Below are 17,650 nucleotides of genomic sequence, written 5' to 3' on the forward strand. Positions count from 1 at the left end.
AGGGAGTATCCACTGGTCCTCCCTTTTGAAAAGGATGAACTTAAACCCTGGTCTGCCGGTCCAGAGTTACTTTACCTGACCTTCAAGCATTGTTTTACCGACAGTTCAGAAAAGACCATCCCACAAGATCCAGGGCTTTAAGGAACTTTAGGTGAATCTCACCAATTTTTCTTTTTTTTTCCAGCAAATTAACTACCGAAGCGATATATACGTAAGACTCTTAAATATACATAAGGCTTACACCGTGAAAAACTTAGGGTGGAACGGTACGCCAAAATCATGGTTCGGTACCTACCTTGGTTCTTTTAATAGTCTGAAGGGTTTTTACTTTGAACACAATCATTTCACGTTGTTTATTTGCTTTAAAGTAAAGTAAAGACAAAAGTTGCCTGGGAAAAATATATATATACTGTGTGGCCCTGATCTATTAACGCTTTGCGTGTACTAAAACAGGTGCAGACGGCTTTGCTCCGCTAAAATCGGCCCAAGCTTATCTATCAAAGCTGCAAACATGGAACTGCGTCAGTTATCCTGGCAAAACTGCGCCGCTCTCCACTTTGCGTTTCTGAAGCTACTGCATATGCATTATGGGTGTTCCGGCCAGAAAGTGCACATTAGTGGGAGGAGACTATGCAAATAAATCTGGTTTGCGCAGCAGTGGGATTCATGTAGCCCGCAAATAGTTTGCGGTGTTTATGTTTGCTCTAAAAATAGCGTTTCTGAAAAGCAGGTGCTAATTGGCACAACAGTATACGCGCAATGGCTGCAGTAATAATTTTAAGGAGGAGGCACAGACACCATGAAAGGCGACTAAGATAATGCATTTTTTTCTATTATATTAATATATTTAGAATGCCAGAGAAGAGGATTGTGGAGACGATCCAGCGTTGCAATATTAGAATTGCTGGATAAGTTTAAAGACTTTATCATGCCTGTCTTTTATTATTATTATTATTATTATTATTATTATTATTATTATTATTATTATTTCTTTATAGCTTTTAAACCTTTATTATTTCTTATTTGTTCCTTGCATGTTTTTATATGTACAATACCTTGGTTCCTAAAGGTTGTTGTTAGTGTGCCTTATAAATAAATTGAACTTGAATATGAAACTATATTGCAGCATTTCTGGTGACATTTAGATTTTTTTCCTCGACTTCCGCAATATTTTTATTTGTCTCCTTTATTTGTCTCAACTTCTATCGGATAAAAGTTAATTTTGCGTTTGCGGTTTCCTTGCTCTCCAGAACCTTACATGACAGAGCAAACAGCGCCGCTAAATCCTCATTTAAATACTGCTGTTTGCTCCGCAAATGATAACAGGAGCAGTCTTAATAGATCAGGCGCTAATCGTAGAAACATAACCAGAGCAAAACTGCGCAGCAAATGTTAAATAGCGCAGCAGTTTTGCCCTCGTCATAACTCAGCCCCTGTGTGTATTATGTGTTTTATCATGGCTCTTCTTAGGTTTTGTTTGAGCTGCACCTTGTCTGGTCCCTCCCATAGAGACTTTGGGTTTGCCATGGGTGACCCTACCAGGGGTGAACAGCCTCCGACAGCCTCCTAGGATCATCGGGACTCGCTACCCCTCCACCCTAGTAAGGTGGCAGCTCAGGGACAACCAGCTCAGACAACCCCTATGATGCATAAAATATTTGAAGCCCAGTTTCCCTTGCCTTGACACGAGTCAGTGTGGACCCCTCTGGAGCTAGGCCTAGAGGAGGGTCATGGAGGCAATTGCCTGGTAACTCGTCTGTTGCCAGTGGGACCTGGTTGGGCTCATCCCAAAAAGGTGACATGGGCCCCCCACTCCTGTGGACTCACCACCTTTGGGAGGGGCCATAGGAGTTGGGTGCAGTGCAAGTTGGGCAGTGGCCAAAGAGGGGTGCTCTGGCAGTTTGATCCTTGGCCTGTGCAAAATAAAACGGAAAAGCTGGATGAGACTTGAATGCTGCAGCCCCCTGTCTGTGTGACGTGAACTGAACTGACCAGGATTAATTCTCATTTAGAAATTCAGTGGTGGCTAAGAAGTTATTTTAAAAAATTATGCTTAAAGTTAGTCTAGACCCCTGGAGCATGGAATGTCACCTCTCTGGCGGGGAAGGGGTCTGAGCTGATGTGCGAGGTTAAGCGGTTCCAGGGTAGATATAGTTGGATTCATGGAAAGGTTGGACTCTTTTCCATTCTGGAGTTGCTCCTGGTAAGAGGTGCAGAGTAGTTGTGGGCATACTCATTGACCCACGACTTGGTTCCTTTACATTGGAGTTTACCCAATTTGAAAAGAGGGTAGCTTCCCTCTGCCTTTTAGTGGGGGGATGGGTCCTGACTGTTTGTGCCTACACATGGAACAGCAGTTCAGAGTACCCACCGTTTTTGGAGTCCTTGGATGAAGTGTTGGAGAGCACTCCTTCCAGGAATTCCCTCTTTCTCCTGGAGCACTACAGTGCTCACATGGACAATGACAGTCAGACTTGCAGAGGCATGATTGTGAGGAACAGCCACCCTTGATCTGAATCCAAGTGGTGTTTACAGTTGTTCTGTACTTGTCACAGATGGTCTATAATGAACACCATTTTAAGGCATAATAGTGTGGATTTGGCACCATGACACTCTAGGCCACAGTTCGATGATCAGCTGTATAGTCGTATCATCGGACTTGCGGCCAAATGTCTTGGACACTGGGGTGTAGAGAGGGGCGGAGCTGTCAACTGATCACCACCTGTTTGGTGAGTTGGCTCAGATGGTGGGGAATAGGGACGCTCGCCGACCTCTGACCTGCAGGTAGCCCACGGGTCAAGCTCTGAAAATAAGTGTCAGACTAATAAGGTTTGTGTTGTTCAGTGAATTTCTTGATTGTTTTTTAATCTTCCTTTGCATGCTGAATCCATGATCACGTGAAATCTGATTATAATATGTGCATCTTAATGAGTTACGTGGTGTACACAGGTCGTTAAGCACAGATATGTCAATATCTTTCACAAGTGTATCTGTAAGTTCTTGGTGCGTTTCTGTCAGACCTTTTTCATTTATATATGTACCATAGCTTGGTGTTTCTAGAAGGATACTCCTTCTCTTTCATCAATTTAACCAGATGAGAAAAAAGATTGGTCTGTCTTTTAGCAACACGACTCAAAAAGGTATGGATGGATTTTGATTTAAATGGTCAGGAAATATCAGAAATGGAATTAAGGAATAAGCTATTAGATTTTGGGGGTGATACGGATCACTGCATGAATCCAGAAAGTATTCTTTACTATAGGGCAGGGGTGGCCAACATTGGTCCTCAAGAGCCACAATTCTGCAGGTTCTCCATGCATCCCTGCACCAACACACTGACTCAAACTAAATGGATCCAACAGCCTATAAGGATCTGCACAATGACTCATTAGTTTAAGTCAGGTGTGTCGTTGCAGGGATGCATGGAAAACCTGCAGGATTGTGCCTCTCGAGGACCGACGTTGGCCACCCCTGCTATATGGAGATGAGAATAATTTTGCCATTAGAGCTTTAAACAAAAATAATCCCCACAATCTTAGGAAAAATATAAATTACAATGGGTTGTCGGAGGTCTGCGCTCTCTAAGTGCTTTTAGTTTGGTACTAAAACTGTTTGGTAACTCAGTTACAATTCAATAAAGTCCAATCAAACTAAAGGATAAATGCCCATAATATGTGCTTAGCTAACGCGTGGCCACTAGTTAATGATCTTGTTCCATGCATTACTAATCCTTGGCCATGATGTAAAAATACGTAACCACAGGATAACATCTATTTATTTTTTTTTTCTATTGTTTGTTTTGGTTTTTGTTTGTCTTCAGACATACTCGTACTTATGTGCTGTAAAGCAGGGGTGTCCAGCTCTTGTCGTCAAGGGCCACAATCCTGCAGGTTTTTAATGTGTCCCTGCTCCAAAACCACCTGACTCAAATTGATGAGTCATTGTGCAAAACTTAATAGGCTGTTGGATCTACTTCATTTGAGTCAGGTGTGTTGAAGCAGGAAATATTGGAAAATCTGCAGAAAAGCTTTCCTGAGGACCGATTTTGGACACCCCTGCTATAAAGTTTTAAGAAGCCTGTTAATTTACTTTTCACACTGCAAGGTGCTTCTGAATTGGCCTGTTTTCGTTACAGCTGCTGTGTAGAAACATCAACTTGCGACGCACAGTTGGTGGTACATTAAATTGTGCGGTTTCTGTTACCATTATTGTATTGAAGCCATGCAGAACTGAGCCTGTTAGCCTGAAACTTTTTTTGGGGTTGCTTGGTAACGTTACCGCCACCAGTTCTACCCGAGAACCCGGAGGATCTAGGTCATTACCGACATATCGCTGACACCAGCACAGCCACAAGCACTGATCTTCTGGTGTTTTTTTTTTTTTTTTTTTTTTTTTTTTTATTTAGATGATGTAAGGTTAGATGTACATTTTAACCATTAATCTGTGAATGGATCGTCTTACTAGCAGGAAAACTGGCAGTAACATTTGGCTTTCCCGGTGCTGAGGAAGAGCGTGCTGAGTCTATATAGCGGAAATCTTCCTCCTCTTAGTTTTATGGTTCCAATGCAATATATGTGTATATATATATATATATATATATATATATATATATATATACATACATACATACATACATACATATATATCCCATAAAAGAAAGTCTGTCCATCCTCTTTTTGCAAAAGTTTCATGTTTTTCTTTGTTATTTATTTTAGGCTTTAAAATAATGAGGTTCTTCACAAGTGAAAAATTTCCTATAGTAGATATTTATAAAAAATTATGTTTATTTTTTCAACAGGTCTCGTAAAAAGCTTTATTTAGCTGGGCTGAGGGAAAAATGGCTCTTTAGATTGTAAATGTTGCAGACCCCTGACATAAATCAATAGCCAATCTGTCTTTAGACTGTTAAAGGACAGACGAGTAGGTTGAGATTTACAGTCATTGACTAGATGATTGTAGTCATGGGACTGAGCATCTGGATCCCTTTCCTAAAAGTGGCTCAGAGTTCTAAAACGATTTATCACAAGTATTCTTAAAACAAGGTGACTGTCGTACTACAAATAATGTGTCTATGGTACATATAACAAGGTGATCAGGTTATCAGATTATTACAATTATCTGATTACTTCCAGATAACTGATTTTGATTTTTAAATGAACTCAGTGTTTTATAAAAATATTTATCTGAGAATGCCTTTAATAATCAAGAAAAATAAGTGGTGTTACACAATAAGCTGTAAATGAATCGATATCAAATCAAATTTAATCAAATCAAAATTGGCTGCTGTGAATCGAATTGATTCAGGAAATTAGTGACGATACCCAGCTCTAGTGTCTCTTTTATCTGACTATGTATTCTGATACACATTTGAGGCCAGGCCACTGCTGGCCAAGCAGATAATTAAACAGTTGTGGACTCCGAACAAATGAGTTTACACTTACATTTTTTCCAAGGTGTGTCCATTAGTTTATTTTATTATTTTGATAAAGACGGATTTTTAGTTTCATCTCACTAAAAGTTTATTCAAGATCTGGTCTACCTTTTAAATCATTTATAATTCTAATCATCGCTTTTACTCTTCTTTTTAGGTCTAATGAAACCTCTATTACTCTTCATGATAGATTTGAAGAGTGATATATTTGACAGCAATATGAGCAGTAGCAGTATTAGTTGTACTAGTTCAAGTAATAAAAATCTCTTTCCCTTTTACAGATGGCCCAGTTTTGACTTCTTCAAGACTTTGATGCCAGCAGACATTTTACCAACAGGTAAAGAAATCTTTAACATTTGTCAGTTTTTTGTTTTCCTGTCTTTTTTTAATTTATGGAGAAAACCTCCATAAATTAAAGGAGGAAAAATCACATAGATTTTTTGGGATTCAATTTCATTAATGGAGTTTTTTTTTTTTTTTTTTTTACCTAGCATTCTCCCAGATTGAGTCCAACAAAATTCAGAATGTCTCGACATTTTGAAGGACTAAACAGCAGCATAATTTAAGAGAAAAAGACCTTCAAGGCACAGAGGTATAAACAAGTCAATCCCTATTGATCTTGCATGTTTTTGTCTCAATCTTTCACAGTCACACTTCGGTGTTGTCAGAGTATGCATTCACTTTGGTGAACATGGATTTTTCTGACCGTGATCACTCCCCCGCAACCTGTAATGAACAAAGCGGTATAGAGAATGAATAAATGACTATATAACTGAAGAAAGTATTCGTCATGGTCTGTTTATATACACTTTTGCTTGTTCAGACACTGCAGTTTTCCTTCGTGTATGACTTCCTAATCTTTGTTATACTGTTTTAACAACAAACTTGAACCAGGTGCTGGGCATATTTACTTCTTAAGGCCCATTTATGCTCCTTTACATGTGTAAATAGTGAGCTCCTTTTCAAACGTTGTCGTCCTCATACTTCCATGCGTCTTTTGTGTAGCCATGGTTGTTAGGTCAATTCTTATACTAGTGGGCTGTGCTAAGTTCAGAGTTCACTCACACGAGCTGATGTCAGTTTCAGACAGTGTTTGGCGGCGGTAATACATCGCTATAAAATTTTTTCCAACTGCCCAACACACCCTAAACACACATATTGTCTCGCATACACTCTTTATTCAAAAACTTGCACAATTTCTACAGTTGTTGTGCTTGTCTTCATTCTTCATCTGCTTTTGTGTTCCCTTCCTGATCCTCTTCTTCTTCCCTGGTTTGTTTTTTCACTGCTCACATATCAGCTGTGCCGGTGGTATTGCTCTATCTTCTGCATCAAGCGACAAATAGCTAAACTCCCTGAAAATGGACCAAATTACATGAGCAAACCGACGCAGAGGATGGACGAAAACTGTCCGTCTGTCTGCGTATTCGTCTTCTGCGTGAAGCATAAATTGGTCTTAAGCTGCAAATCAGCAAAAACTTGGGCACCAGTTTTATTGTCCAGATGCAGGTGCTTTAGTTGTTTTAGTTTAAAATTCAGCACTGACTCAAAATTAGCACCAGAATTGCAGAGTGATGCTAAAGTGACTGTTGAGCTCCTGGACACCTCCCTGACCAAAGACACACTTCTTTAGTTACTCAGTTTAACCAAATTCTATGATCAGTGTACATCACACAGGCACAGTAAAGTTCATGAACTTGCTTAGCAGTTATTACGGAGCCTTAAAGGTCTTTTGATCATTCACCATTCAGTTTGCTATAAATAGAATTAAGTTGACTTACAGTCCGGTCATAATATTGTTTGGTATCACATCAAAAGGTTTTAAGTAACAAAACATATCACTTCATCAGTTTGAGTTACAGGTTGTCAGTCAGATCTCCAAAGATATTAGTTCTTTTTTTTTTTCTAATAACCTTCTACCTAAAATGTCGAAGTCTGTATATCTTTAAATAAAATTTTAGATTTCTGTGGCTTGCGGAATGTAAAAAGTAATGATTACATTTTCTGTACAGGTTCCCAATCAGATGTGATACAGTTCCTCCTGGATTGTGCTTGTATGTCCTTGGAAAGGTAAGGATTTTCTTTTCTTCTCTTCACTTTATGATATTGAGTGCAAGTTCTCTCTAAGGATCCTGTGCTTCCATGTGTTTTCAGGCTGTACTTTCCAGTCCATGTAGAGAATGGCTCATGGGTGGAATTCATACTTACATAATTTCCCACCACTCTCATCGGATCCTGGGACTCTGAGGACAGCAGAATTTGAGGGAACTTTTACCCAACATGCAGAGAACTTCACCGGACATACTGTATTCTCAGGCACAGCTGCTTCGCAGGAAGCCCCATTACCAAATTCAAGCTTCAGTGTGAACAGTTGCACAAACACCAGTACTGAAAATTCAAGTTCAGACTGCAATTATCAAAACTTCAGTGAAGTGCAATGGCGATCTGATGGAGAATACCTGGAAAAGGATTACCTGCAAAGATGTGGAAATGGTGAGATCTCAAATTTTGGCACAGAAAGAACACCAGCATCAGGAACCTTTTCTTTACCTTTTGCACCTGATTTACAAGGACTTAAACAAGACTGTGAAATGCTACCTACGTCATGTCTTGCAAACTACTCAGATGTCAGTAGCTGTTCAGATACAGATGCTAGTGAAACAAGGCCTTCATGTAAATTCATGGACTGTGGCTTATTTTCAAAACAAAAAATTGACTGCCTTTCAAGAGAGAGCCCATTGGCATGTTTTTTCAGTAAGACTGGAAGTATACCTTTCTTGAATGATGGCCCGTGTGCCAATACATCAGAGACAAACTTTCCATCAAATGTGAAAGAGGGAGAAAACATAGTATCATGTGCGCAAGAAAAGATTGGAAGTTCAGAAAAAGCAATCAGACCTTTTGCTGGACCTGATCAGTCCTCGACTACTACCTCTTTTATGCTGGCAACTACAGAGAATGAGACCATCTATGATGGGAATGATACTGATGGTTTGCAAGATCAAAAACAAAAGCAAGACATGGAGACAAATCTTCAAGAATGTGCATATCCAGATTACTCAATGAGTGAAAACTTGACTGGAGTTGAACAATATCCACTGGATAAGGAGGAAGAGCAGATCATATCAGCTGCTACAGCTACATTTGGCAATGAGCAAGGTGATGCAGATAAAAATATCCTCTACAAAATAACGAATAAAAACAAGGGAGCCGGGAATCCAAACTCTGAAACTGATGGTAAAGATGGACTTGTAAATGAAGATTTGCAGGGAAATGCTCTTATCTTAAAAAGGCAAAGAGAAGAAATGTGTTCACCAGAAAGTGAAATTTCCCTCAAGAATAAATCCCCAATTCCCAATATCATTAATTGTGAAATTGAAAACATAGAAACTGGCTTTCAGGAGAAAGAAATCCAGAAAAATACCTCCCAATCTTCCGACATACCAGTTATCAAGGAGCTGACATCTGAAGTTGACAGTCAGGAACAGAATAACTGCTCTCATGTTAACAGTCATGACAGTGAATCCAGCTTGCAGTTGCCTGAGCAACAATCTTGTGAAAGTGTATCTCAGGACTACAGCTGTGAAAGCCTTGCTAAGATAAGAGCTGATCATTTGAGTGATGTTAGTGTTACAGTCCTTTCAGAGTCCTGTTTGCAACCAAATGCTAAAAAAGACACAAATATAGATAGTGAAACTAAGAAAGATAAAGAAATTGCAAATACAGCATGGAAGGAAAGTACAGATTTTTCTCTAGCACTAGATTGTAGTGACCCAGAAGACATTAGTGACTGTGCTTCTAAAGATACTAATGATGACAAGGAAGGTGTCACTAGTCTCGTAGAGTCTGACTTGCAGTCGCACGGTACAAGCCCAGGGGCAAATCCTGACGTACATGAACAATCGACAAGTGACGCAAAGACACCAGTGCTTTCCCTAGATTCAGATTGTAGTGGTCCCATTGTCACTGTTAATAAAATAGCAAAGGATACTTCTAATGAAAATGATCCAGATGTTGACGCTTGTGTAAACTCCTGTATAGAGCCACATCAGTCAAGCACAAGCATTTCCCCTAGTCTAGAAATGGAAATGAGCCCATTAGAGAAGATGGCCCCAATTATCTCAAAAAATCCAGATTGTAGTGCCCCTAATGTCAGTAGTGATTGTTCTTCTGATATTGGTGACGAGAACAATGAAAGGGTTGAAAATCATCCAGAATCCTGCTTAGAGCCACAGTTCTCAGTCCCAGACAAACACACAAGTCCAGAAGAAAAGAAAATTCCAAAAACCTCTTCAGATTGCAGTGGTGCCAAAACTGACCACCTCTCTCCTGATGCAGGTGATGAGAAAAAGCAAAGTGTGACAACTAAACCAGAATCCTGCTTACAGCCTGATAATGTGGATACAGACGTGCATCCTTGTCTTGCAAAGGAATGGACAGGTCCAGCTGAGAGCACAAGTACATCCTCTCCTGCAGATGCAGAACATAGTAGTCAAGCTGTGACAGCTGACTCCAACAAGCAAAGTGTTCACTGTAGTTTAGAATCCTGCTTACAATCAAATACCTCGAGCAGTGAATTAGATTCACATTTAGAGGAAGAATGGATGAGTCCAATAAATCATGTGAATACAACCTCCCTACCAGACCAGTACCAATCACCTCATGAAAGTCTCACAGCAGAACAGCCACAAAGTCCTGTGGGAGATGTTTTTGAAAATGCTAGAGAGTCATTTGATGAGTTGGACTCCTTCACACAGGACCAGTCAGTGCCTGACCCACTGTATGGTGAACCTCTGTCAAGAGAAGACTCTTGTGACTCTGACGAAACAAATCTTGACTCAAGTCAATATCAAGAAACATATGTGATCAGGCCTGAAGAAAACAGTTTGGATCATCCAGAGGAAGCAGCATCTGAACTCCAGTCTTCTTTCCAAATGAGAAAACTGTTTCTTCCTGTTGTGGTATTGAGCACCTTAGAACCAGCAAATGCAATGAGTGACTCCTACCACTGCACAGATTGCCAGTTCACTATCCAAAATGTAGACCATCTAATTGAACACCACCACAGTTGCCATCCAATGATCAATTTTCAGTTTTGCCGAACTTGTAATGTTTATCCGATGAGCAGTGAAGACGGCAAGAAGCATTTCTGTGGTGTGGTCAACAAAAGACCGAGCATCTCTTCTAATTCTGTCCCACTGAAGAAGAGAAAATTCCAGGGCCGCCACAAGTGCAAGAAGTGCGGACTCATTTTTTCAAAAATACTTCATTTCGTCAAACATATGAGGACTCACACTGGCAAAACACCGTATAGGTGTAGTGAATGTGGCTTGTATTTTGCACAACCTAGTTCACTGCGAAGGCACAAAAGTGTACCTCAAAGATGCAAGGTATCCCAATTGCCAGTTTCAAATTCTGATGCAAATTTTTGCAAAACTGAATCGCCACCACCAGAAGATGTACCACAAAAAGATGTGCCACCAAACCTTTTGGATGAAAGCATGAAGAAGTGTTATGTAAAGCTTTTTGACATCTCCAAGCGAAGTCTTTGTCATATATGTGGTAAAAGCTTTTCCTCTTCAAGGAAGGCCAAAAAGCACATTTATGATGTGCACAAAAGAAAGAAAATGGCTATTACAACAAATCAGTTCATAGATGATAGTAGTAAGCATACCGCAGGCAAACATGAGCCGAGAGGAAAATATAAATGTCCTCTTTGTCCACGGCTTTTCAAGTACTCCTACAACAGAGCTCGACATTTGCGTGACTGCGTCAGGAATGCTACATATGGTGGCAAGGGAAAAGTTGGTGACAAATATGTGTGTCCCTTGTGCACAGCTGCCTTCACATTACCATCAAACCGATACAGACACATTAAAGCACTTTGCCTGAAAGAGTGTCTTAATCGACTTGCACAAGAAAGGGCAAAGTCATGGGAAGAGACTAAACCACAGAATACTGTGGAATATGAGCAGAAACCACAGTCTAATGATGACGTGCATGATGCCCAGTCAATGGTAAATGTGCAGAAAGTACAAAGGAAAGATAAACAAAAAAAACTAGCACTCCCAGGTTTAACAACCTCCAAGTCTACACTACGTTACAAATGCAATCAGTGCCCTGCAGTTTTTTGTCATCCCTCTGGGAAGTATAGACACATGAAGAAGCATGAATTGTTTAAACTCACTGGAAAGATGTTCAAGTATAGAAATTCTGTATTGTCTTTAATGTCAAAACCAGAGACTCCAAGTTCAGCAAAGATTGAAGAGAGCACTGTTCACGCAAAACCATCTGACGAAACTGCAAAACCTGCTCTGAGCTGTCGCTTTTGTGGAAAATGTTTTGATGCGTTAACATTCTTGAAGAAACATGAGCGCAATCACCGTGGTGAAAGACCGTACCGCTGTTTGGAATGTGGAAAGGGATTCAAGAAGCGTACCCATTTGTTAGGACATAAAATTGTTCATCAGAAGAGGATACAGTGCACAGTCTGCAAAAAGATTCTACCAACTGTTGCAGAACTGCTCCAGCACAGGCGCTCCCACCTTAAGAAAGGAATGCTTAAGTGCCCAGACTGTTCAGCACAGTTCCAGTATCCAGTATACCTACTTAGACATCTTCAAAGCCATGCCAATAAACACAAGAAGGCACAGCAGTCTGAGGAGGAAATGCCAACAAAGTCAGAACAGTCTGTAGAAACAGAGGAAGAGCCGAATGAACCAAAACAGGTACAATGTTCCTTGTGCAAAGAAGTATTTGATGATCCCCAAGTACTGAGGAAACACTGTCTCACACACATATCGGGCTCATCTTCAAACCAGTGTCCATTTTGCAAGCTTAATTTTAACAGTCGCCGCTATTTGCTGCGTCATATGGTCAAACACACAGGAGATAAACCTTTTTCTTGCACCAGCTGTGGTAAACAGTTTTACCGATTAATGTTCCTCCAACTTCACACTCAGAAGTGTGTGCCTCCTCAGACACAGGAAGCTGCCTTAGAGGAGTCCAGCTGTAAGACAAAAAGACCGTATCAGTGTTCCATTTGTCCAAGGAGGTTCTGTAAAAAGGACCGTTTGCAAAAGCATCTCATTGCCCACAAGAAAAATGCCCTCCATTTGTGTTCAAGATGTGGACAGTACTTTGGACCTAACAGAATAGGTCGACATCAGGCAGAGTGTGGTGAAGCTTCAAACCCCCCCGCTGTTCAGAAATTTACTCCCAGCAATTTCAAGCAAGCCTCTTCACAGGCAAGTCAGAATGTCAGCAAGACACCTTCAAAGTCCAATGCAACCATAATGTTACAGTTTAAATGCCCCTATTGTTCGCAAAAGTTCAGGTACAGATCATTGTACCTGAGACATCTGGTTTCACATACCGGTGTGCAACCCTATTCATGTGTGCGCTGTGGTCAAAGATTTGGAAGTCAGACATTGTGTTTTAAACATGAAGCTTTCTGTGATGGTGTTGACAAAGCTGGACAGTTAGTGACCAAAAGTGAAGCCGCCACACAGATGGACTCTCTCAGAGAGGAGACCCAAAAAATCCTCCAAAAGGGTGAAGTAGAGTACAAGTGTAAATTCTGCACCAAGACTTTCACAAAAGCACGAAACCTGAGATATCACATTTTGACACACAATGAAGTGAAACCGTATCGCTGTAAAGCCTGTGACAGCTGTTTTTCAAGGTACGATCATCTGAAAGTTCATCAGACCCGTTGCAAAATAAAAAAGACACGACTGGAGGTCAGAATCCCCAAAATCAGTTTGGAGGATGTTGGCATGGGCTGGCAAAGTAAGTTGGACGTTAAGCCTCTTGAAAAGCAGGAGACATTTGATTGTGAAGTCTGCTTGAGGAGCTTCCCAACTCAGTCTAAACTTTCCAGACACTTCACCATGTTTCATGCTACAAAGCCATTCAAGTGCACACGTTGTGGCGCCTCTTTCTCTCATGACAAAACTCTGAAAAAGCACAGGAAAATGAGGAAGTGCAGAAGGCCCCCCAGTGAAACGAATGCTTTTCTGCCTCTCGGAGCTGGTCAGCCAGCAGAAAATGCAGCCAGACCACTTGATGGTGGAAAAAGTCGACTTCTACTGAGGATTCAACCTTTCTTAAACAAAAACTTTAAATATGTGTGTGGTTTTTGCCCCCGTAGTTTTAAAAACAGCTGGCAACTAAGTGTGCACACCCGTCTGCACACAGGGGAGAAGCCATATCCCTGTGAGTATTGCGGAGAGAGATTTATAAGAAAGGACTATGTGAAGCGCCATTATTTAAGGTGCCCCAAGACACTTAAGCGAAGTAAAGTCCTCTGTGACAGATGTGGAGGATTTTTCCTTGAAAGCCAGCTTGAAAATCACAAAAAAGCTTGCGCTTCAAGACAGGCCTCCCCAACAGTTTCCCAGGGCCAGAAGCAAACCCCTCAAAGCCCACCAAAAGGCTTTTCATGTGCATACTGTAGTTCACGATTTTTGCTCTTTTCACAGCTACAGGAGCATTTTCTGAGCACACACAAGCTGGAAACAATGAATCCCTCTGTGTCAGCTGCCCCCCTACAACAACTTCTGTCCAATATTCCAGAGATCAAAGAAGAACCTTTGGATGAGAGTTGTGAAAAAGGACTTGATTTAATCTGTAAAACAAATGCAACTGTTTCAACTGAAGCGACCCAGCTGTTGATCTGCCAAGTGTGTAATATGTCCTTTGCCAATAAGGCTGGCCTAACTGGTCATCAACGTGTACACACCACAGAGCATCCTTTTACCTGTAAAATCTGCAACAGGGGCTTCTGGAATAAAACTGTACTCCGAAATCACTACAGGAAATGTAGATCTAAGATGATGCAAAAACCAGAAGCTCCTTTGAAAGCAAAGATTGATTTTGCATTGAATGCCTCTAAACACGTGTTTAAAGAAGAACCCAACACAACCGGTCCTGAGGTTTTACAGACCAGATCTACTGACTCCTTCAAAGTCAAAGAAGAGGAAGAGGAGACATCAGTGCAAAATTATGAGGGAATAAGAAGTAGCTCAAAAAAGGAGAAGAAAACTGTGCAGTACCAATGTTCAGAATGTGATAAGAGCTTTACTGATGGCTTGTTACTTATTAGTCACCTGGAAAACCATGGAAGAGAAGAACAAGAGAAAAAGTGTAATACATGCACAAAGTGTGGACGGGTGTGCTCTAGTCAAGCAAATCTAGAAAAGCACATGAGGTTTCACAGAAATAACCTGAAATATTCTTGCAATGAGTGCTCCGAGGTGTTTCCAACTATGTCCGATTTTGAAAAACACAACATAATTCATGACATAAATAAACCATTTTGTTGCAAACTCTGCAAACAGAGGTTTGTGAGTCGGCCACTTTTATGCGAGCATTACTGTACACAACATGCAGATGTCATTTTTCACTGCCAATTCTGTAGCAAAGTCTATGCAGTGAAAAAGTCACTTGCTAGACATTACAAAACTTGGCATCCAAAGGAGTGGAAGGATTTTGGAAACACGGTGCTGGAAAAGAGCAACAGTGAACAGCAATCTAGCAGTCATGTAAGTACAGCTGGTGAAAGTGATGAGAATGAAATTTATGACAGTGACTCTGACTCGGCACCATACTTCCCATGTCATGTGTGTGGCAAGACATTCTCAACATCAGAAAACCTCGAGGATCATCAGTTGTGTCACCTGGGTGAAAAGCCACATGAATGTGCAGAATGTGGGAAATGTTTTTTCCTCGCATCCCAGCTTCAGCAACACCAACGAATGCACAAGTCTGAATTTCAGTGTCCAACATGCGGCAGGGGCTTTGTGACTCTCTTTGCGTTGCGGAACCATAAGCATTCTCATGGCAAGAATCGACCACATCGTTGCTCCAAGTGTCAGCTCAGTTTTCCAGGAGCTACACAGCTAGCAGAACACATGTCTACCCACCGTGAGGAGAGCTTCCCATGTGATTTATGCAGTCGGGTGTTTCAGTCCAAGAGTAGTAGAGCTGAACATCGTAAGAGTCACACCAAAGCAGGTGACCACCCCTCACCATCAGTTTCAACAGAACAGCCTGAACAGTCTGAAAGCTCGTTTGCATACACAATGCAGTTTAAATATCGCTGTGGTGTTTGCAGGGAGCGTTTCAGAGACCCGGAGGAGCTTTCAGAGCATGGTTGCCTGGAAGCTAAAGAGCGACCATACTCTTGCATAGACTGCAATAAACACTTTCTTCATGCATCTCACTTGAAAAAGCACAGCAGCACTCATCAGCCATCATGGTCTATTAGAGAATACCCATGCAGTCAGTGCAACAGTAGTTTTTCCTCCTCTCAGCTCTTCCTCAGTCATCTCGAGAGCCATGTTGCAGGAAATGGACACAGAGAACCTTCAGACAGTTTCATCTGTCCAGTTTGCCATCAGTGTTTTCCCAGCCCCATTGAACTGATTCATCATTTCCCCACACATCCCGATGGTACGTCCAAGCCAGAGAAAATTCACAGTTTCTCCTTTGGAAATGAGCTCAGCCAGCATGAAGGGCGACATCTGACATCAGCTGAATGTGAATGCACAGTGTGTGGTGAAATCTTTTTGGATGGTGATGCTTTCCATCGTCACAAGTGTTTCAGGGAGCAGCGTATGCTCACCAATCTCCTGACTAAGAATCGAACTCATCAGGCAGCAGGAGAAGAGGAGGAGGTTGATGTTATAGGAGAGGATTTGTACAAGTGTTCTGACTGCTCACTGCAGTTCTCCTCCAAAAGCGCTCTCTTGGAGCATCAAAATAAACGACATCAGGATAGGAAGCAGTTTGAATGTGAGCGCTGTGGAAAAACATTTGCCAAGATGCGATACCTTAGAAAGCATGAGAGCAGACATCGTCTAAAAGAGGCCAATAACATTGCAGTTCAGCCAGTTGGGACGAAGTTCAAATGTGGCCAGTGCTCCACAAAATTAAATACACCAGAAGAGCTGTCTTTGCACATGAGACTGCATGCTGAAGAACAAGCTGGGGATTTTCGCTGTGACATGTGTTACAAGTCATTCAGCCAGCGGTCTCTCCTTAAGCAGCACCAAGAGAGTCATGTTGGCGAGGTTGTATATGAATGCACAGAATGTGACAAAGCCTTTGCTTTTCCCCACTTACTAGAAGAACATCAACAGACTCACGCTGGTTCCTCTCAGTAATGGTTGCTACAAACTATGTACTTTCATCACTCTTATTATAGCTAAGGTATCTTGAAATCCCTTCATGCCTTATGTCTGGCTGTGTACCTCCACTTATTATCAAATGTAGGTCCTTGATTTTGCCCTCACTGTATACTTAAAAAGCATTTGACTTGTGTCACAATGACACATCTTGTCCTGAGCTTTTGTGTATATTTTCATTTCTGTTATAGTGGTTTGTATACAATACCTTAGCCATAGTTTCTTGAAAGTTTGTAATTCAACAATAAAAAATGGTTGTTTGATAACAAAATTGGTTAGGAAACTGTCTTGAATTGCAACTCAGATTTCTGAGGTTTGATGTTTATTTTAAAATGCTGTTAATCAGTTTTCTTGATGATATGTAAGATAAACGCTACCCTGATCATTTTAATCCTTTGAAATTTTCTATATGACTCTTCCCTATATATATATAGTACATTTGTAATTTCGTTTATTTTTGGTTGTCAATGCTTGTTTATTTTTTTGTTTTTCTTTGCATTATGTGAAAAATAGATTGTACATACATTGGTAACATGCTCTATTGAATTTTTCTTTTCACCATCTGAGGATGTAAACTGTTTTTACAAAAAATGTTGTTGCATTTAGTCCAAATGTAAAGTAAACTAAAACAAAAGATTTCTGGGTCTTTCTTGTATGTATTTATGTTTTCTCTGTTTGAAACTAACAGAATGGTTGCTAATGGGTTGCTGGTTTATTTTGTGTGTATGGGGGGGTTAAACTAGATCAGTTTACTGAACAAAGACACCCAATCAAACCAAAGCAGACATGATTAGGCTACTTAACCCTTGATTGCATTAATTATAGGTGTATAGTCTCAAGCTGTTATGGTAATCGATATAGCCATTCTGGATTATGCGAAATGGGGCTTTTTATGGTCTAAATTCCTCATGGGCGGGGGTCTGATTAAATCACAGGGCATATATATTTGTTTGTGGTAATTAGGGTGTGCTTTTCCTTCCTCTAGCTTGGTTAAAACCTCATTCTTGGTATATTTTGAGAAAAATCCCAA

The 17,650-nt window shown here is 40.7% G+C and overlaps 1 protein-coding gene across 2 annotated transcripts in view; it reads left to right on the top strand.

The window, feature by feature from the left end:
* The window catches only part of znf1035 (zinc finger protein 1035), a 32,829-nt gene extending 15,818 nt beyond the window's left edge, over positions 1-17,011 (top strand). Inside the window, exons 2-5 of one of the 2 annotated variants that reach the window (XM_041987242.1) lie at positions 5,713-5,768; positions 5,923-6,023; positions 7,444-7,501; positions 7,586-17,011. In XM_041987242.1, coding sequence (XP_041843176.1) covers positions 7,612-16,599 — 8,988 coding nt within the window. In that variant the 5' untranslated portion in view covers positions 5,713-5,768; positions 5,923-6,023; positions 7,444-7,501; positions 7,586-7,611 and the 3' untranslated portion in view covers positions 16,600-17,011. The remainder of the gene's footprint in view (positions 1-5,712; positions 5,769-5,922; positions 6,024-7,443; positions 7,502-7,585) is intronic. The other variant, XM_041987241.1, reaches the window with a different exon arrangement.
* The last annotated feature ends 639 nt before the right edge of the window (positions 17,012-17,650 follow it).

The sequence above is a fragment of the Melanotaenia boesemani genome, chromosome 6 (assembly GCF_017639745.1).
Source record: "Melanotaenia boesemani isolate fMelBoe1 chromosome 6, fMelBoe1.pri, whole genome shotgun sequence".
NCBI classification, from domain to species: domain Eukaryota; kingdom Metazoa; phylum Chordata; class Actinopteri; order Atheriniformes; family Melanotaeniidae; genus Melanotaenia; species Melanotaenia boesemani.